General features: G+C 34.6%; 1 protein-coding gene across 2 annotated transcripts in view; it reads left to right on the forward strand.

The window, feature by feature from the left end:
* The first annotated feature begins 200 nt into the window (after window positions 1–200).
* LOC118749206 overlaps window positions 201–23501 on the forward strand; it is a 28305-nt gene continuing 5004 nt past the window's right edge. For both annotated transcript variants that reach the window (XM_036483988.1, XM_036483989.1), the window contains exon 1: window positions 201–567. In XM_036483988.1, coding sequence (XP_036339881.1) covers window positions 436–567 — 132 coding nt within the window. In that variant the 5' untranslated portion in view covers window positions 201–435. The remainder of the gene's footprint in view (window positions 568–23501) is intronic.

The raw sequence follows: 23501 nt of genomic DNA on the forward strand, positions 1-23501 counted from the left end.
TATGCATTTCGTCAGCACATCTCTTATTTTATTCGCTCTGCCTTCACTCTCGGTGCTTAAAGCCTTTCAAAACAAATTAAAAAAATTTTAATTAACATTGGAAACTTTAAAATAATTGTGGAATGCATTATCTGTAAATTATACGTACAAAATAAAAATATTTTCTTGCGTCATAATAAGCGTTCAGCACAAAAAATATGCAAATACTGACGCGATAAATATTGAACTTGTAGCATTCGTGCGCGATCCATCAATCTATCAAAATGGATTGCGTTCCAAATTTCGTGGTAATTACTGACCCTGTGCACGGCCCAATAGTTTTAAATCATCGATGATATTTTTTGGAACCGCAAACCATCGATACTATCGATCGATATTTTTCCACTTCATAACGTGTTGATTCCTCTTTAAAAACACTTAAAAAATCAACAAAGGATGACGAAGTTCCTATCGTATTTCAATTTATCAAGAATCAACGATTCGAAAGATTTCCTCGGTATATCTCCGGACATCATAACATCGAACATTATTGTCACATTAAGCCGTAACATTGTTATTGTGGTGAAGGTAATAATAATAGTACTATCGGAGTCTTATTTTTCCTCGTGGTGAAGAGTTTACTAACGGGCTAACTTAATGTTCGCGGGCTGCGTTTTGGTACGTAAGGCGTCGAATTTGTTTTGTTGCGTCACCCGAAATTGGCTTGCGTGCGTTTGCATATGATTTCATTGAGCGAAAGCCAAATCGAAATGTGGCGCACAACAAAAATTGAAAATTGAGTTATAGGCATAAAGGCTGTAAGCTGTAAACACAAAGGGCTTGCGGAGTGCCGCGTGCAGCCTGTCTAAATAAAATACGTGTAAAGCTGAAATTAGTCAAGAACGCAGAACGTATACTTAAACGCAGTCTGTATACGCAGAATTTTGTCGATTACTGGAGCCCTCGAGGGCCATTCACATACAACTTTTCTCCTTTTCCTCCATATATTTTATCTGTAAAATAGATAACAATATAATTATATGCATTAATAATAGCAAACAACACATACTATACAACGTTCACAATATTCAGTGAAGCAAAACAAACAGCGGATCATAAATTGAGCCAGATCTCTATCAGGATTATATCGATCATTACCCCATGGTGAAATTATAAATATGTGAAGTCTTTATTAGATATATTTATCAATCCTTTGTGGATACTCTATAATTTAAGCCAGCACCAACAATGCTCGCAATCCCGTACTCAGTCAAATCCACATAAACCCAAAAACAAGCACAAATCAAAACCACAAAATATAGGTTATAACATATTTTCCATGTGAACAATTACCGCCCTATTCCCACAACACTGACAAAATTCATCATATAACTATTGTCACAATTACTGCGCCTAAAACACAATATAAACATTGTTTCGCCGTTGTCACTTACTCAGTAGGTCATAACAATAAAACTGACAATTGTCATACGACAGCTTAAAATAAATTTGCGGCATAGTATTAGGCGCAGTAGTAAAGGCAATAGTCAGCCGCTGAGTTTTGTTAGTGGTGTGGGAATAGGGCGGTTAGTCTGTTCCTTTGAATTTCCGACTAAAGCCTGTGGAACTGTCAAAGTTCAATTTTACACTCTGAACAGATGTAGAAGTGTACGGGACGCAAAAAGTACTATTTCCTGTAAAAACGCCAGTCGGTTTGTTTGGTACCATTATTTGCTTTCACCGCGTTCTGTTTTTGTTTACAAATGCAACCCTGCCCATCGTTTGAAAGTTTTCCTGAACTTACAGGCAAAAACTCCGGACAACTTCCTGTAACTCCTGACTAGGAAAAGTTGCTTAGTTACTCTCTCAAAAGTGTTCCCACTTACAGGTTTTATGTCTATAGGAACGACTTCCTGTAAGTTCTGACTAAATCCTGTAAACCGGACTTCTATTGGAAGACTAAATAATTTAACGATTTAGGACCGTTTTCTTATGTAAACTTTAATTTTAAATCTCACTTTATATTTAAAGGTTGTATTAAAAGTTATAGCTGTGTCCAAAGTAAAGCATTTTCTTATCGGTTTTAAATAGTTTTATAACCAAGGAACATGCATACGCCAAAAACCCAAGAATGATGGAATACAGGATTGCGCGCATAAGAGGGGCGTAATTTTTGCGTGACGTCATCTTGGTGTAATTGCGAGGTAGGAATGCCAAAACGCATAGAAAAATATGTAAAATGTGTTAATATCAATATTTAAAGGTCCAATTTTGCAGGAATTAATAAATATACAAAGTTTAATTGAATAGGGACACGTAGCAATGATTTTGCTAGTAAGGAAATCAACTTCAACAGTGTTTAAATCGCCAAACTGTTAAGTTTTAAGCACTTCTGTTAAGAATTACATTATTTGGTTTCCTCACACAGGGAGTTATGGAAATACAGGGATACAATAAAAGCCATGCATAATTCATATGCATGCATCTTAAAAGTGTACATACATAGGCACTGTACTGTGCCATATTGAGGATAAAACAGTGCCAAAATATGCCAAATAGAAAAATAAAAGTGCCAAAAGAGCGGTCATTCTTTTTAGTTCTTCTCATTTAGCATTAAAATTACAAACACATTCCTAAAACAAAAGTCTAATGCAAAGGTGTATACACTATAAAAATTGGAAAATTTTAGTTGACAAAAAGAAGTACACGGAAAGGATTTCACAATAATGAATTGAAATATTATTTTTCAAATGTGGTAAATTGAAAAATTAAGAGCCTTTTGAAGTAAAATACGGCCAAAAATGGCACAGTTTGTATGCCATGGGATGGTAAAAGTGAACGGAAAATAATAGTCTATAATTAACATACATAAAGGCTAAGGCCCAATTTCAGATGGCCTACTTAAGTAGAAATTGTTGATTAACTTTCACTATTCATTTTTATATATACAACCCTGGGATTGTACCAAACCACCAAGATTGATTGGTAGGTTGTTTAATCAACCCCACCTAATCCCACCAAAAAACAATCAGCTGTTCAGCCCAAAATGTAAACAAGCAAATTCAACAACAATTTCAAGGAACAAGCAGCAGTGTAGCCAATTGATTGGCATATTTAAGTTGATCTGAAACCCAACGACGCTAAATGGAATTTAAACAGCAATCCACAATTAAACTTAAAGCTTAGTATCCAGCGCTTAAGAAAACGGTCAAGAAAAAATTGCAATTATTTCGTGTGTGTGTCCAAGGAATTTTGACATTTTTTATACCTCACAGCCTGTTGCCTCACTCTTTCCTTCTCTTTCCTCTTCCCTCAAATTTCATATTTATTTATTATTTATGTTTATGCATCAACCCTAAAAATTTGAAACAAATCAAACACATGAAGGCTGCGTTTCTTTATACATTCCGGATAATCCCATTTCACAGCCGGAATAAACAGAATGCGTTTGAAATATACGTCAACATATCATCAGGAACGTTCTAAAGAATAAATAAACAAAAAAGTTTATTCCAAACGTTCAGAATGAATAAAGAAATGCAGCCGAAGTGTGAACGCCGTCCGTTTTAGTATGGAACACCGAACACCCCATATATAGATATGTTGAGGTACGCGTTTTCAAACTGGCTGCCGAGATAGGTCGATCTTCTACAAAGGGGCGATATGTAAATGTATTCGTCAATTGAACTAAATGAACTAAAGAACTAGTTCACTAAGGTGAACGAACTACAACTGAACGGTTCACTCAAAAGAACTAAAGTCTAGGGAGCCTATTGGCGTTGGTGCTGCCGCCTTCCTGGCAAGCGTGTGCCTCCTCATTATGCACTTATGACCTGGCACTAAGAGGAGAAAAACCTTAATGATAGCCGCTAAGGCGTTCAGCCTCTCGACGCATTCAAGAACAATTGCGGATGATTTCTTTGGCTCTGAGTGGGACCTGGCTGTCGCTTTTATTTTTAATATTTTTCATCACGATATGGTAGGAAGATGGTAAAAGTGCACTTTAGCGGAAGCAGGCCAAAATTGATGAAAAAATTCCAGAGGGGTGTCAATCGACACATTTTAACCCCAATAATAATAAACCGAGAACGGAAATAAACTTTTTTAATTAATTAAGGAGTTATTTGCAAAATAATACTGGCATTCTTCGCACTTTGTTTTGGTGAATTTCACGCAAATTAATGGAATAAATGAAAACAAATTAACACGTATTAATTACTTATTGCACATTTGTGATGTAAAAATGAACATTTTCGCGAAATTGTATATTTAATTGCAATATTCCGGTGTAGAAAATCTGCACAACTATTTTGTTTAATTAATTAAAAAACGATAAATAACCCTATCGAATTTTTGCATCAATTTTGACCTGGTTCCGTTAAAGTGCACTAATACCGCTCAGATGCCTTCGGGTGTTTTTGAGTTGCCTGTGTACCAAATAAGGGGGCACATATGGAGTATTTATTTGTTTTTACATCATTCCAACTTGTCTTATTAGTATTCTACTTTGAATTTTCTATCGAAACCAATGATTTTTAGACATCATCTCGTGGGAATTGGGTCAGGTTTAGTTGGGCCCTGAGTGATTCCATACTTGAAGATGATACCACTATTTGTCTTCCACAACCCTCTTCGGCGAAATTCATTAGAGATCGTTTGGCTGCCTGTTCTATGCTAATGTGCAGTGGCGCAAGCTTGATAATAACCTCCAATGCTGCTGTTGGACAGGTATACATTGCGCGGGTGATGCACATAAAAATTATTTACTCATAAAAAATTATTACCGTCCCTGTTTTAAAGTAATTACATACAAAGTTTATGTAGCTTTAATGCGTGTTTCAATCTTCGACTTGCTCGAAGCTTATGAGTCGATTATAGTTTGCAAAGCAACCGCAGTTGACCGATGGACAACGCTATTGTAATGAAATTGTACATTATGGATAACTACAGTTAAGTGTTATACATTTTAAGATGATAGAATTTTGAACTACCAGAAATTGAGACTTGAGTGAAAATAAGCAGCAGAAACAGTTGAAAAAATGTATTCTTTTTATTCTAACTTCCGTGATAACCATAAAAATGCAGTTGACAATATAGCAACGTAGTTCCTAGCTTTCCATTGCCATCTGTAATACCATATCAGCCTCTGGCAATGCAACTGAATTTCCGTTGCCATCTGTAATCCACCCATTAGTATTTCTGAATGAGAAAAGCAACATGGAGGAGCATCATGGTAAAATAAATATAGGGTTATGTCACTTACATAACCTCATTTTTCTGCATGCCCATTGCGGTCATGCAATTGAGGGTAGTAGAAAAAGTGGGAGAAAATTAGGATTATATTTGCTAGAGGAATATGTACCAGGAATAATAAGACAAAAATTTGCTGTATTAATTGTAACAAAATGTTTGCAGAAAACATTGCAAGCATATTTCACAATGTGTAGAATGTACCAACACCACTATTGATGATGACGCATGAAAATTTAAAAAATCAATGCTTACAATATGATTATTCAAATGTTTTATTTGAATGTTTTTTCGACATAAAAAAGAGGCAGTCAACCTTTGACATACGCATTGCGGCTAAATTGCAGCGGCGCGCCCTCGTATAACTTTCAAAGCGCGCCCTCTGAAGGTTTAAAGATACTGGATTGGCTCTAGTTTTCAACCAACTTAGGTGTAAAGGTGCCGAAAAACGCGTTTTTGGTAATTTTTGAACCTGTGTAAAACAAGAAGTTGATGCAATATATCTGTCTGTGTGGGAGGATATGAAAGCTTAAACACTGCCCTTTAATACTGAAAATCAAAATATTTTGGTCCGAACATTGTAAGCAATTGGGAAAAGTTTTTTATACAAGCTCGTACGGTTTTTTTTTTCAAAAAAATCTCGTTTTGCCCGTTTTTTATCAATTGTTTTAAATGGATATGAGGCGCTGAAAATTTCTAAATAATAATAATAATATTTTTTAACGTTAGATGTAATAAGTTACGCGAAAAAATGGCGATAAATGCCGTTTTTCGGTACCTTTAAACCCGCTTTTAATTGCTTGAAAACTAGAGCCAATTAAAAACTTTCAATATCATATTCGGATTCTACGGAAAAAATCCTAAAAGAATCGGCTATAACATTTGAGTCAACATAAAATTTGTGAACATTCATCAAACACAAGCAAATCATGATCTTTTCTTAAAACTCTTCCCTATCGCTTACAGTGTTCGGACTATAATTTTTCGATTTTCAGTATTTAAGAGGAGTGTTTAAGCTTTCATATCCTCCCACACAGACAGATATATTCCATCAATTTATTGATTTACTGAGGTTCAAAAATGACCGAAACGCGTTTGATCGAAAACTAGAGCCAAGCCAATATCTTGAAGGTCAGATTCGGATTCTACGGAAAAAATCTTATAAGAATCCACAGAATTTTGTTGGGCAGTGTAATCTATATTAACAAAAATAATCAAGTACAACAATCAAAGATTATACAGCGTGGCGACGAATAACTGTTACCCAGGTTTTATTGAGAAATAAAAGGGTCCTTGGTAGATTTTGCCAAAAAAGTATTTTATTGTAAATTTTCCACAGATTATACTTTAGTTGTATTAATTAGTTTTCAAATTTTAATCCTTATTTACATTTGCCAGCAGTGTAAACTTTGAGAGAAAGGTTCTTTTGGCACGCTGTAAAGTTAGGTAAATTTTCGATACATAAAAACCACTTGCATATGCAGTTATCATGAAAATAAACCCTTCCGTTTTCACAATGTGAGACCTCATATTTGGATTCATTTCATTTATTAAGAGAAAAAAAACATTAGTACAATAAGATCATAGATCTTGTATAGTACAAAACGGAGATTAAAAATACTAGTAAAAATAAAACCATACCGATTACTTAAAACAAAAATAACAATAAAATATATGTCACATTATTCATTCAGGGAAAATTGTACATAAAATTGATGTATCTAACGCTGTGGGTATGAAAACCAAACCATAAGACTAAAATATTGCCCGAAAAGTTAAAACAATTACTGCATCTTTTCCATTGTGTTGTTTTTTTTATTTTATTTTTTTTATATACACATACGCAAATTGAGATCGGAACATTACCCGCAATTGGATAATGAAAATTGGCTTTCTGACTTAATGTTCTTTACCGATATGACAGAACATTTGCAAAACTTGAATTTGTCTCTATATTTTGTCGCAAAATATTTTATGCTTTGAAACTAAACTACGTCTTTTTATTCATGATCTCAAAAAAAGAATATCTCTCATGGCTAAAAAAATATTGCACATGATTTAGAAGCAGATTTTGAAAAAATATTTGCCGATTTGAAATGATTTAAATGCACATACGTTTGCATACTTCATAAACCCTTTTTATGGAATATAATTGAAGATAAATTTAAAATACCCGAAATAAACCTTTTAAGGAAAAGCGAAGAAGACTTGAGTTTTTTGAATAAAAAGAAGATAAGGCACTGGAAATGTAAAATAAAGCTTTACCATTGCTTGAATTCCGGCAATAAGTACCAGATTTAAAATATCCACTCGCAAATTAGGGGAAATTGAGAGAGCAAAATGATATTTTATTTTGAGGGAAAGCTGTTAGTTTCTGCTGGAAAAATTTTACCCAACAACAATTCGCCAACAAGAAAACAGCTGATCAAAAACAGCTGGTTGGAACTTATGCAAATCCCTAAATTGAATTTGATGGTTTGGAAGTTAAAAAAGTAAAATTCGACCAATTAAACTTGGAAAAAGTTAAGTAATTATTCGTTTAGTTGGTGAACTGTGTCAGGATAAGACTTCGAAATTTGTTTTCTTACGTTTTCAATTGCATACTTTTGAATGTAAACAAAATTTTCATCAGCTGTTCGACTAACTTGCAAGTTTCTGCATACTTTCTGTTCGCGTACTGTTTTCGATATTTTTCTCTTGTGAGAGAACAGATGGCATTTCGCCAGAATTTTGCTGTTGGACATTTTCTACTGGAGATTTTAAACGAACGTACATATTGACTAACCAACATTTAACAGAACTTTTACGAACGGCTTTAACTCACGTAAAACCAAATTTGAAAATTTGGCCAAAGGGATCTTTTCAATTTTCTTTAATATCTATCTTACGTACATTAGAATAATAATAAAATTAATAAGGGTACTCATTTAAAAGCGCAAAACTCTCGCAAACTGGGCAAACTGTGCAATTTTAAACCCTCGCAAATGAAATGTCAAAATTTGTATGGAAAGATATTTGCACAAAACGGCAATTTTGTAGCGCAACTTTGCGCAGTGTGCTGTGCAACCCTCAATCAGCTATTTTGTTTCCATTCATTTTGGTTTGTGCTCAAAGCTTTTTCGAAATAATTGCGGTAAGACTTAAATATTTACTCAAATTTGAGTTTCAGTTGTTCAACTTTATAAATTAAGTATAGTCAAATAATTAAATGTCAGAAATTGCATAAGATATAAAATTGTCCTCATGAAATACATGGCGCAAAGTTGCCCAATTGCCCAAATATGAAACTTGCGCGTATATATGAGTACCCTTAATGTTTTTCATTTCCAATAATAATTTTATTTAAAAATAAAATTTTTGCATTTGTTGTTTTTTGTGTGGCATTTATAATTTACATGAGGCTCCTTTCGGCCTCGGCCTTGGTGTATTTCGATTGGCACAAGAACAATAAGGTGCAGCAAATGCAAATCCGCGATACGCATGGAGGTGTGCGCAGTGAAATGCGCAGGTGTATATGGAAAACATTTTCATGCGCTAGATTAAATCAGTACTCATTCGGAAGGTATTTTTGATACGTGTCCAAATATACGTTTTATGTGCGAGTTTATATCCAAAACATTGATTTAACGTAGAAAGATATGTACGTTACTGTGGCAAAAAGCAACAACTATTTCAACGAGTTTAAAACCCAAACGAGCGAAAATTTTACTATACATTATTATACATTATTATTATTATTATATACAATTAAGCAGGGTTCGTATTTGCACACACATGCTCTGCTCACACACACCCAGAAACACATTCAACTTGCACTCACTGCTCATACACATGTGTGTGCATAAGTGGAAAACAAACTCTACTCACAGAAAAGTGTGTGCTGTTTGTTATTAAGCACATGCACATGTGTGTGAGCCGATTTTTGTACAAATTCCAGCCCACTCACATGCACATAATATATTCTTAAAAGAGTTTGTTTATTAAACGTTATTTTTTGAAAGACAATTCAATAAAAGGTGAGATGTTGTTTTTTTTATATGATAGAAAACATTAAAAAATTATTTTAAGATTTGAGTTAGAATTCGAAGTGTATAAGTTTCTCTACGCAGGGTGCTTTATATTAAAAAAAATAAAGTACACACATGTGCCCGTGCTTTTTACCAAACGGCACACACATGTGATGTGAACAAGTTTTTAATTTTTTATTTGCACAGCACACGTGTGTGAGCGCAAAATGTTAGGATGTGCTGCGCATGTGTGTGCAAATACGAACCCTGCAATTAAGTACCACGAAAATGAAATGAAACAACTACTTGATGCCATAGAGAAAAGGTATAGCGAGAGAGTAACGGAAATGATCAAAGCGCAAAAAGCATGCGAAAACAGTGTAAAAGAAATAGAAATAATTGGAGAGAAAAACAAAATGTAAAAAAAACCGACGACGTGAACAAAAAAGTTGACTCTAAAGGCTTAAAAATTGCAAATATTGAGCATAGGAATAATGGAATGGTGTTAATTGAAAGTGAAAACGACAATGAATGTAACAAAATAGAAAGTGCTATTGAAAACAACACTGGACCCGAAAATGAAGTTAAAATACCAGTGTCACTTAAGCCAAGATTTAGTAGATGATTGAGAAAATCAAAAAGCAAAACGATATTCTTGAAGAATGTCCATTGAAAATAATAACACAGTATGAAAAAGTAATAGGGAAAACAAAAATGTATAATGTTATTATAGAAACATCGAATTCTATCCAAGAATAATCAAAGAAGGAGCAATAAATATAGCGTGGGAGCGATGTAAAGTTTATGAAAATTTTAAAATAGTCAGATGTTGGAAGTGTAGTGGATTCAATCATAAAACAGCAGAGTGTAACAATGAACAAAAATGTTATAAGTGTCATGAAAGCCATTCTGAGAAGCAATGCAATAAAGACGTATTGCGGAAATGTATTAACTGTAGTAGAGCAAACAATAGGCTTAAACCTGATCTCGATACTAATCATTCAACAATAAGTCCGAATGTCCAGTTTATCAGAACAAAATTTACCAAGGCGAATCTATACAAGGTGGTGTTATTGGATCCGCTGATTTCACGGCGCATTTGTAACTTCTGTCAAAATTATGTGTTTGTTGTAATTTTGCTTTGTACTGATTGTCAAAGTGCGTATAATTTGTGGTTATAATTTTTGTTTTTGTTCTGTCAACACCTTGTATAAATTGGCCTTGAAATTGACGCTGTAAAAAGGAAAAGGAAAACGAAAAAAAATCGGGTTTTAGTAACTAAGTGATACGGTAGTGTTAAGAAGATACCCCGAAACCAAAGATGGATTTAAAACAAAGCCAAAAACGAAATAAAGTGTATATACATTAACTCAAATAGCTTAACCGCAAACAAAGAAGAAGTAGAAATAATGATTAAAATTTAGGTGCCAAACATTGTCCTCTGTGCTGAAACCCATATCACAGAGGACGTTACTGATTCGGAAATAGAAATTATCGGCTTAACCATGTGAGTTACAATTCTTTTAGTCGATATAGTTAGCAGCTTGGTGTTCTGTATCACTCCTAACAAATGAGGTATAAATTAATTATTGGTGACTTTAATATTAATATCAACATGCGATCAACATACTCATACCAAATTGCAGATGTGTTCGTATCCTGTTCAATGTTTTAGCGGGTTAATTTTAATACTAGAATAACTGAAACGACGCAAACAATGATCGACTCACTATACTCTAATAAGAATGAAATCAAAATACAAAGCCTAGAACATCATAAAATCTCCGATCACGAAACTATCCTATTTAAAATACCAACTCAAAAATGAGGATATATGAAAACCATAAATATTGGGAAAATTATAGCAAGGAAAATCTTATAAATATACTCAGGACATATAACCTGGAAATGAATAATAGTGATGTTGGACAGAAGGTCCAATTAATAAATAACATTTACATGGAGGAATGAGTAAATTAACATACGATAAAAGAGTGCGAATAAAACTAATAAATAGATGGTACGATCGTGAAGTAACCGATCTTAATAAATTAAAATACTAAAGAGTTCGCTAAATACTAAAGAGACTGCAAAGAGAGCTAGTGAGTGGAGTGAATATAAGAATTTAAAGCGATAATATAAAAAGAGGATAAAGCTAAAAAAAGATAACTATTGTGGAAATTTTTAAAAAAATCGGTTAAAATGAGTAATGATAAAACAAGCATTAAAAAAATTGTCATAAATAATATTAACATGGAAGATGAATACGAAATTGCCAGTGAACTGAACAAATATTTTGTATAAAGTACAGTAGAAATTCGGGAGAATATCGCAAAATCTACTATAGTAGAGGAACACTATACTTTGAAATTTACTCATAATGTTAAATTAGGAAACTTACCATCCTACTTAAATGAGCGATTGAGATACAATAATGAGTATCATAAGTATCAAACTTGAAACAAAAAATAATTTTCGCCTACCTATGGTAAGGTCTGAATTTTAAAAAAGGCGTAGAATAAACGAATGTACCAGCGATTGTAAGTTTAAAAAGCTATTACCCAGCAAAACCAGCGTGACCGAAACTCCAACACAAACGCAAATTTTATGGTGTTACTAACACACCTGTAATAATTTTTGATTGGAGCGCCATCTATTGTTTTTTTGTTCGAGCTATCTTTCACATATGAGTCAATAGTCACGCTAATCTTTTCAAATATGAGCATGCAGGCAAATTATTTGGTTTAAAAATCACACGTACACAAAACTTCTGGGAGCATTTTTGATTCACTATTAAGAATGTGATAGCAAAATGTGCCGAACTTAGAGGGCACGCGTGACGGTCACGTCAGTAGGAAAGTGACCGTCACTGTTCTTGCTGGGTAGTTGGTTCCTGTAAACACTACCAATTAGATAAATATGTATATAAATGTAAAATATTATGCGCATTGAGTAAATTATAGGGTGACAGGTAATAAGATCAACGGAAATAAGGTCAATTGACTTTATTTCGCACCATTTTAAAACGAAATAAAATCCATTGACATTATTTCTCTTTCAAACATTAAATTTGTTTAGTTTCGCGGCGGCCTGCGTCAGCGCGCCACAACGCGCGCCGCGCTCGCGCTCGCGCCCCGCGCGACCGGCGCGCACACCACGTCACGCTACGCCGCGGCCCCCCCGGGGCCGTCTCCCGCCATGCTGTAACGCAGGTAGATTTATTTTTTGTATACGTTGAAATAAAATTTGTATATATTTTAAACATCGAGGGCTTATATTCAGTAAAATCCCTCTATCTGCACACTTTTCACAAAGATGAGATTCTGATATAAAAATCCAACTAAGCTTTAGCTGTCATCAGTGATATTAATGCTACCTTATATAACGACAGGTAATAAGTCCCAGATGGTTTCTAAAATCACAAATTAGTTTTTGTGCAAATTGCAGATAGATGGTATTAATGAATTTAAGCCCTCGATATTTCACATTTTTATATTTGTAAGTTAAATTTCGTTGATGCTGCCAAAAACCTGGGCGTGACTTTCAACAGAACATTAACATGGAAGAACCACATTTTAACAGTAATAGGCAAAGTGTAAGGAATGTTGTGCTCCTTATGGATTACCCAGTACTTTACACCTATTAAAATCAGACTGCTCCTAGCCAAGACATACTTGCTTCCAACCATGCTTTATGGTTGCGAACTGTATGCTAATTGCGATACTACGTCCAACAGAAAGTTCAATGTCTTATTTAATAATATTGCCCGATATATTTTTGGTATTAAGCGCAGATATCACATCTCCGAACATGCTATAAGAATATATTCAATTTCCTTTAATAACTATTTGAAACTCAAGGTTCTAATACAACTACATAAAATATTGGTAAACCAGAATCCTTCTTACCTCTATGAACGATTTCAAGCAACTCGATCAGCGCGTTCTTCGCAATTGCTTTATACGACCTTTAATTCCAAAGTATCTGAGCGCCAGTTTTTTGTGTATGCAGTCCGTCTACGGAATACTTTACCTTTGGAGATCAGGGGCGTAAAAAGCACATTGCACTTCAGTAGGGAACTAATGCGATTTTTACAGAATGATTACTTAAGTGTGTACATATATCATCTGTCAGTTACTCCTTTATTCATCTCTGATTTTTCACTACTTTTTCCTTTTTATCAATTCAGTCATTTGTCCCTATTAAATATTTCCTTTCCCAGGCTTTGTAATTCTTAATTTTTTATATTTATTATTATTACGCCCTAGTTATGTAAGTCTTTAATGTATTTGCGTATAAAATAACGTTCCTATCAATAGGTCATTTAAAAATTTTTCCATTTGGTTTAATGTTATATACTAATTAAGTATCAAACACTCGAAATATAACTCATGGTTTTTGTGTTTGTATTACAATAATAAATAAATAAAGTAAAAATAATAGTGTTCGCTTTATTTTTGTGGAAACGAAACATGTTTTGCAAGTTATGGATCATTTCTACACTCTTTCTTCAAATATTTATCATTCCAGCTGTGCGCAGGCGTTTAGTTTTTCTCATCGTGTTTTTAGATATTCGTAATTTAAATTTTTCTAATAAAATCAATTGGTGGTAGTTCATGATTGTGTGTGGATTAATATCACAACACTGAGGATTTGGCAAAAACCTTTTTCATCTATTAAAAAACAACACATACGGGGCAATGTTTATTGTAAGAACAACATTTTTTTCTATGAATCGACATACTTTAAGCATTGTTGACGCTATTTCCATTTGAAGGAGGAAATAGCGTCAATGACTTTATTTCCAAATTTTTGTTGACTTTGTTTCGCTTTTGGTGCGAAATAAAGTCAATTGACCTTATTTCCATTGACCTTATTACCTGTCACCGATTATAGTCCTATAATAAAATTCAACTGTGATACTGAAGTTTGAAATAGGTCGAAATTACCGTACCAAATAAACAAAACAAAAACAAAATAGAAAGGTCCGGCATGGAAACTAGTCCTTTCCATCCGTACTAGCAGGGTGACTCTGCATCTCGTCCGTCAGATCGCCCATAATGTATGAAATGGAAAGGCCGGCATGGAAACTAGTCCTTTCCTTCCGATCAAATAGCGCGACTCTGGATCAGGGATTGGTAAAGTGTGCTGTTTTTGTGACTTTAAGCCTACTCACGTTAAAAACGGAGGATGAACGAACACCACCGCAAAGCGTGCTGTCTTGCAAATACAGCCACTACAAGTGAACTATGCTTATAACAGCTCATACTGATATTGACTTCGGCAAATCTGTACTCCGAATGATCGTGCACGAAACCAGCAACCGCCGTATTTGATCGACTGCCAAAAGCACGATACTGCTTTGGACGGTTGCCGAAAGCATGAGAGTTTATGTGAAAGACTGGCGAAGGCAAGATGCCGCAGTTAGCTAACTTGATTTGTTGCAGAAGTCAAACCGCCGCCTTTGGTTTGTTGCTGAAGGCGCGTTTGACGTGTTGCCGAAGTGATGATACTGTAGTTCAAAAACATTCAAAGATACTTGCTTGTTTGAAATGAAGCATTGATATGTACATACATACATACGTACATATGCACATTCCTCACAACTAGCCAGCAGTGAGCAATGCAATTGAATGGTAGACGCGCTATAAATACATACATACATGCATACGAGACGATAAATTACCCTTTACCACATTCGTCGTCATTTCAGCAACAAGTCAGATAATTTTCAGCAACAAGTCAAATGGCTTTCAGCAACAAGTCAGATGATTTTCAGCAACAAGTTAAACGACTTCTGCAACAAATGATGACTCTCATGTTTTCGGAGCCGTTCAACTGCCACGTTTGCTGGTTTCGTGCACGATCATTCAGAGTACAGATTTGCCGAAGTCAATATCAGTATGAGCAGTTATAAGCATCGTTCACTTGTGGTGGATGTATTTGCAAGACAGCACGCAATGCGCTCGTGTTCAGTCATCCTCTAATTTCGTTTAGGTATCGATACTACTAAGCCAACGCCGCTGCTCAGTCATACAAAGCAGCGGTATTGAACGAGTATGAACAGTTGACGATCAACCAATGCCAATCCCTGCTCTGGATCTCGTCTATTCAGATCACCTGCCCGTAGAGAAGTCTATAAGAGGCGGCTTGGAAACTAGTCCTACACTTGATATATTTACGGTACTGCTTGGAATCACGTCCATTCCAACAACATCGAGAACATGCTATCTTAGTTAATTATACATAAACTATTTTATAGCTTAGAAGGAAATTGTAACCGATTGGCTTATATTAAGCTTTAATTTTACTTTTATTATATACTAGCTTTTACCCGCGGGTTTCACCCCACGTCTTTATACAAACATGAAAAATACTTTATGTAAAGATATTGTACTCTCTGCTCTAATTTTACTATAGCCGTTATAGCAGCTTATGGTAGGACAGCTGTATAGCTTGGGTGGTATGGAATGAAATGAAATAATAATTTTTTGGCACTGCAGGTGTTTTTATTTAGGATAAAATATCTTAAATAAATTATATAATAGAAGAAATACTATCTAATTTCTTACGAATAATAACTCTAATATAATTTCGGGTTTTACTTTAAGGCATTCTCGTTTATTGTCTCTCATATGGCATATCAAAAGGAATTAAAGGAGTCATGTGATTGTGGCTCCGTATTTATGGCTGATAAAAAATTCCACGCCTATATTATAATCCTTACTATAAGCACCTACCATTGATATGTTTGCTTGATTTGATTAAAAATTCTACGACTATGAGATATGCGACGCCCCCTCCTACAAAGTCATTTATATATACCTTACTATAAGCATCTACCATATATTTCTCTGCATACCAAATTTCAAGTTCATGTGAATTATGGTTCCCAAGTTATAGCTGATTAAAAATTTGCAGGTTTATGGGAGGTGTCATGACCCCCGAAAAACTCACACCATAATTGCAAACAAAACCATACCTATAACCTTCCCGGGGAAAAAGCAAATAAGTATGCAAAGTTTCGTGCGATTCCGTGCAGTAGTTCAAAAGTTATAAGATAATAAAGAAACAGACATTCACATTTATATATATATATATATATATATATATATATATTAGACTGCATCACACCCCATACAAAAAAAAATCGGTACTATTTTTCCATTGGAATTATAAAATCTATCATATTTTAAGAAGTCCACCAAAATATTTCGAAAAAATATTAAGATTTAAGTGAGCTGGACCAATTTCAAAATACCTCCAAAAATGGAGTTTTTTATGAATAAAAATAGTTTCTTAAATTTTTTTTTTGAAAAAATCTCAAATGACAACGGTTTAAGCTAAAAAAATTTTCATAAAAATATAAAAAAAATTAAAAAAAAAATTTGAACGGAATCGTAATGATGAGATTTTTGATGCTGTTTTTTAACTTTTTTCAAAGATTGGTATAAGAAAAACTTGAATAAGGTATTTTCTCACCCGTTTTATTTCTTTGCTAAAAAACTCATTCAAAGGATGAAAGAGAAAGGTAGGATGAACGAACGTCATTCAAAGTTGAATTAAGATGCATTGTGTACAAATACAAGTGAGATATCTTAGCAATAGACGTCATCCTGGGCCACAGCTGCGATCATCTGTTTTTTAGAGTTGCTTATTTTGGTCTAAAGTGCGCTTTTATGACCTGAGTTGCATTAAATAGTCTCTTAAAACTTGGTAGTATTAGTTGTTCAAATGGTAACATATATGCCCAAAAACTTGAAAAATATTAGATGATTGCTTTTTAAAAATGCTATTTATAAAATTTGGTTTTGATTGCGACATTAGAAATATTCAGATTATAAAAGTTTTTCACATGTGTTTTAAGATTTTAAAGCTTTTAAAATGTACGGTAGAATGCAACAATGTGCTTGAATTTGTTTGCTTCTTCGTCAGCTTATTCGTTTGCAGACTAGAAAAATGGCGAACAGCCATCAAAATACTGATTCAAAATACACACAAATGGGTGCGCGCAGCAAAATTCAACCCCAATGGTAAGTTCATTTCATCGTGCGGCGACAAGTTAAGAATTTGCGATACATTTTCAGGCGAATGTATGCGAACGTTCACCGGGGGAAGAGGTATGGGACGACAGCTGGCATGGCATCCAGACGGCAATCTGATGGCTTTAGCATTAAGTTGGAACCGCGTTAAGATATTTGACAAAGCTGAAGGCGAGCTAATACAGTGCATTCGTCGCGGAGAATGATGTTGCATTTCACCCAAGTGGAAATTTCTTGGTGACTGGCGGCGATGACTATACAATAGGATTGCATGATTTATTAGAAGGTCGGCCAATTTATACACGGTAGTAGTGCACTTTAGCGGAACCATATAAAATACATTTTTTCCTGTATTCAACAGTTGCCCGTTTGGAAATCTAATTTGCATACATTTGATGCCAATAGCGCGCAACAAACAAGCCAGTTCTCAAAGAGCCCAAATTGATTTTAGTCATGCAACAGCTCCACATAACTCCGCCATAGACACACCAGTTGCTGGAGTACCAAAAAGCTGTGATGACAGTATTTTAATTGATCCACGACAATCGGTGGCATATGGCATGCGTGATGGAAATTTTCTGGTGCTTGATAGCCAATATACTACAAGAGTGAAACGCTACAAGTGAAACGCTGTGATAGTATTTTTTCTCAAATTTTCATCTTTTATTTGCAGTTACATTAAGAAGCTCATAGAGGACAGAGCGGTTGGTGAGGAAGGTGTCGAGTTACTGCTGTACTGCAACTGGGAAAATCCGCATTTCGCACGTGCTCCACTCGTATGGAATAGTAGCTTATGTCGAAAGGCTGGTTTTAGTATAATGCGGCATTCGCAGCATACCCTCACTGACGCCGAGCCGTTGAAGAAATTTTGGATAAATAAACGTGCAAGAAATAGTTCCGATACTAGCACGTACATATTCTTGTTAAGGGTCATCAAAAAATTCCATGTGTTGTAAATAATAAAGGGAATGCCGGATTATACTAAAGCCAGCTTCCCGACATAAACTACTATTCCATACGAACACAGAAATATAAATGTATCTAAAACTGAATAACTCAAATCAAATTGGATTGCATTTGCATAATATACCTAATATTGGAATCTGTTTTGATCGTAAAAAATACAACTTGCAATCATTTAGATTATAGTTTTGAAAGAAATTGATTGCAATCGTAAATTATGTAAAAATTGTCAATAACAATCTGCCTAAAATTTCTTTTCCCCATGTAACGGTTATAAAATACGTTAAATCCGCACTATCTGCATTAACAAAATATATACATTGGAATATTTAAAATAAACCGATTCATATTTATTTTCTAGTAAGAATTGTTTCTTAATTGAAAGTATTTAATACTAATATAATGTAGTGGTTAATGTTTTAAAATGAATTCGCAATATGTCCGCAGCTCAGGTTGATTTAAAGAAATCCGTTTAAATTTTTCGAATTACATCTACTTGAATACAGGATAGACAGGGTTGCATACAAATGGTAGTTCCGTAAATATTTAAAATATGTTAGTTCATTCAATATTTGCATCTGGGCCAATAAATAATAACAAATACAGCCGAAAAAACAAAGTTTCAATTAAAACGAGTTTTTATAACCCCCCATAAAATTCCGATTAATTTTAAATACGAAAATAACGATATTTTTTCATGGAGATTTATTTTTTTAATATACCTTGTTTATACCTACACAAAAACCGGATTAGCAAAAAACCGATTGGACTCAACATATATTTCTTTACAGCATTTATCCCCCTGTCTTTATAGCGCACTCGATAAAGTCTTATTCAAAAGTAAACAAAATTGCTATTTTGAAACGACATTTTTTTAACAAATAATTTGCGCGGTTGACCGAAATGGAAACAAACAATAATTGTAATTTATTATAACAATAATACGAATTTAAAACGGGCTGTATAAAGAAAACCAGCCTATTGTCACTTCACTTTCCAATGGTGCTGATTGCTGCAAGAATTATTTAGCGATTTAGAGCATAATCAACACAATATATGCACATAAATATGTATTATTTCACAGATCTCAGGGTCAGCTTAGAAATACGTTACCAAAATTATATAAAATTTAAGTAGGAATTATTTTTATTTATAACGTAAAAGCGCTATCTGTCCCAATCTGATAAGTATATTTCCCCTAAAGTTAACCCATTTTATTTAATTTGTCTCTCGTGAAAATATATATTTTATTTATAATTTTCAGATATGTACATATATTTTAAATTTTTGCTTTAATTTTTGTCTCCTTTTAATATTTAATTAGATACCTTAAGATTAAAATAAGCTTAAAACGAAACAGCACAGCAACCCTTTTCTGTTCATCTTGAGAACACAAAACCCTCTTTTGTTAAAATTCGGCGCTGCACAAAATCCTGGCTTTTATATTTTCCAACAAAATACCACTTCGCAACCCTGGATTTTCACGAAGCGTTTCATTCGGGTCGTAGTTTGGCTACTTCGGGCCATTCGGTGTTGTATGCCATATTGGCTGCCATATTGTTCACACTGTCATCGCCATATTGAACACCCTGTCAACTATCTGTCAACCCTAAGATATCTCACTTGTATTCTTCCACAATGTTAAGATGTGTTGGTATTTGAAAAAAAAAAAATGCGACACGAATGATATTTTTTTGGACAGAAATAAAAACAGTGTGAAAATACGTTTCTACCGAGATCCCATAAGTCTAAATCAGAGTAGCTTTGGCCCAGTTATTCAAGTTTTTCGTAAATCAATCTTTGAAAAAAGTAAAAAAACAACATCAAATATCTCATTACGATTCCGTTGAAAAGATTTCAAAATATTTTTATGCAGATATTTTAAGCTTACTCTGTTTTGTCATCTGAGCGGACTTTTTTCAAAAAGCTCTTTACGAAACTACTACTAACCAGCAATGGGTTGTACGCTGGGCTTGGGACCCGCCACGTAAAAACCACTTCCAGTGAAGAAGCAAGGCAAAGCCTTGGAGCGCACGCTGGGAATGTTTTGGGAGCGCATTTAGGAGCGAAAATTGAAAAGTGTGTCATATATTTTACTTTTTAATAATTTGAACGATATTAATATTTTGCAATGCAGTTTGCTTTTACAGAATATGGTCACTGCTGTGGCACTTCCTCAATATGCTTTGCAAATTAACACAAAGCGATAAAGCTGATGCCAGATAAAACTTTGTAGCTTTGCGTGACATTTATAACTTTGCCAGCAAAGCGCCAGACGCAAAAGGTATGCCACAATGAACGCCAAGAAAACAATGTTGTACCGCTTTTTTACTCATCAAAGTTGCTGTGGATTTTAATTATTTTGATTTAAAATTATCAGCAATGTAATTAAGTTTTATGTTTCTGCATGAAAACCCGAATTTGGACGAAACAAAATAAATATTAAACCGGCTGATTGTCAAAGCGCGCAAAAAGATGGGAGTTGACCATCTTTTCGCTTCGCGCTGCCGCTTCAACGATTTATGTGGCATGCTTTGTGCATTTTCATACAATTCATCTTATCTGTCAAAGCGAATCTGTCACGTAAAGCGAAGCAAAAGTTTTATGTGACATCAGCTTAATAAAAGAAAAACCGTGAAAGCATTAAAACCTCTGCTTACAGTGCACGTGGAAGTTCGGGAGGATTGGAATTATCCTTTAAATGTCGCCTGATTTCGGCCGCGTTCATGCACTTCTCTTCCTCCTAAACAAATAATTGTGATGAACTTAGCTTTATTGCTGTCTCTTCTTTGAACCTCTTTATTATAATCATTTAATTTAACTCGCACAGTTACAGCCGCTTGTTGGTTGTCGAACTGTCAAATTTCGATTAGCGATAACTCTACAGCAACTGACGATAGTTACCATTCGTAATACAAATTTTCTTTCCAGTTGCGTTGCCAGCTGGCACCCGAATGGTGGTTGCGTTGCTATCCGTAATCGACCCATTAATCTCGCTCTAATTACTTCACCTGGTATAATTCCGCCATGGCATGGAACAAATAAAAGTTGGCGTGTCTGTTCGCAGCATATGTATAACACAGAGAATATTGTGTTGAGTTTTATCTTCAGTTAAAATTTCTGCATTATCATCACTTGCTATATCCGAACTGTGGATTTCGTTTACGAAGACGGAGCGAACATGTGGTATGAAATAGTAATGTAAAAATATGTAACATTTAGCTAATCTCAGACTTCTATATTGGAACGTACACTGGGTCTCGGTGGGATGAATGGCGCAATAAACAGGTGAAATAATAAAATAGCTTTCTCGCTTTATTTTCAGACATTCGGCTGCCTTATAGTCACATTTTATAGGCAAATTTTCAAATAAGGCAGAGTCAAAATCTTTCTTCTCAATCTAATATTACTTCATTTGGTATAATTCCACCATGGGTGAGGTGCATGCAATAACACCATACGCAATAATTCCCATTACTTGGACATTAAAAAGCAGTTTCAGAAGTGAACTAACGCCATTTTATTATTATTTTTTTTTCTAAACGGTTATAATAGCACCAGTTGATAATTGTGAAAGGATGGGAGGAGGCCGGGGGATGCGAGCGCGAGCACGGGGTGACGCTACGCACTTTCAAAATTGTATACTTACAAATTTACATCCATTTAACTTGTTCATGTACTACTTTTGTCAAACGTAACTGGGTGACTACGTATGTGCACTATTGCAATAAAGCAAACTTGTGTTATTTCCCAATTGAATGTGAATTTGCGTTATTGCCGTTTGCGTTATTTCACCCTCCGCTTTGGTAAACACAACCATCTGCGTAGCAATGCCCTAACTATGTAGTTGGCGAAAACAGCTTTTACAAATTTCGGGTTGAGTGGAATGATTCACATGATTCCACACCATGCAATGAATATTGCAGATCAAGCTCGGTCTAGCTGAGGATCAAACTTGTTGGGGATGGTATGAGTATGATGAGGGCGTCGTGTTCATATCTATGGTAACTTATACACATAAATCAATGTCGTTGCGCATATGCGTACATCAGAGTGGTGGCGTTTCCCTGATTTAGACGTACTTATATCCAAAATATGCTGAGTGGCGGGGAATGTCAAATCAATCAGCCTCATTGCGAGAGTCGTGTCGAATGCTAGTAGTTTTTCGAGAGTCTAATCGTATCGAAAATTTCATGTCATTGCCTCAAATTTCCTCTCGACTAGTGTATTAAAACGGAAAAACTTGGCAGCACTGCATAGTTTTCGACGTTTTTCGTCGTTTACTTATATCAGCACGACAGTAAACAATCCCAATGTTGTCGAGTTGTACAATTTAGCCTAATTTACGACTTACGCAATGAGGCTGATTAACTTTTGCTGATCACTGGTACTTATGTACAATCTAGGGATGTTGCGAATGTGGATGCGGATGTCTAACAGCTAACATCCGCGGATGCGGAAGTCAAGTATTTTTAAGAAACAATTAGGTAAGTAAATTATGTTACTTAGGTAAATAAAAAATGGAAAAGTTAGTAATTTTTAATAATGTTTGTTTTATTTAGTACTTGAAGTCAAACATGGGAATATTATATTTAATAAAAAGTAATGAGAAATGCATCGTGGATGAAAATGTCGGATGTATCCTCCTTAATTTCATCTTTACTTGAAGAATCTAGCATAATGTCGAGATCGTTGTTTAAACACCGCTTACAATCCAAACCAGACGTGTCAGCTTTTCTAAAGCTTTTTAAAAAGAATTATTCATTGTCATTCCTTTGGCTGTTTCAGAATTTGGTGAACCCGTAATGCCATCAGAGTTTTTCGATTGTAGTTTTTGTAATTCATTTTTAAATCTTCTGCGAATGTTTTGAAAAATGTGTGCTTATAGCGAGCTAATAGGTGGATATGGAAAATTAATTATTATTTTCCAGGAATGGAAATTTTGAACAAAATGCTGTTTTCAAAGTCGTGACTGCCAGCCGAATCGGATAAGATATTATTTGTTTAAAAAAGCAAAAGAAAACAAGATTTTTTATAAGCATTTGAGAATGGTGAGGGTCTCAGATAGTTACGTAATTCATAATTAATTAAAGGTCAGACTTATAGCTTTTTAATTATTTGAGCATCGATTCTCTTTATAGAGAGACATTGAACATTTCTGCTGGAAATCCCAATTGAGGGAGCTTACTCTTTGACTTTAAATAGCAAAGGGATTCGACACATAAGTTTTTAGCCAAGGATCCAATGTATATCAATATAA

This window comes from Rhagoletis pomonella, unplaced genomic scaffold (assembly GCF_013731165.1).
Source record: "Rhagoletis pomonella isolate Grant_MI unplaced genomic scaffold, Rhpom_1.0 Rhpom_scaffold_00014, whole genome shotgun sequence".
NCBI classification, from domain to species: Eukaryota; Metazoa; Arthropoda; class Insecta; order Diptera; family Tephritidae; genus Rhagoletis; species Rhagoletis pomonella.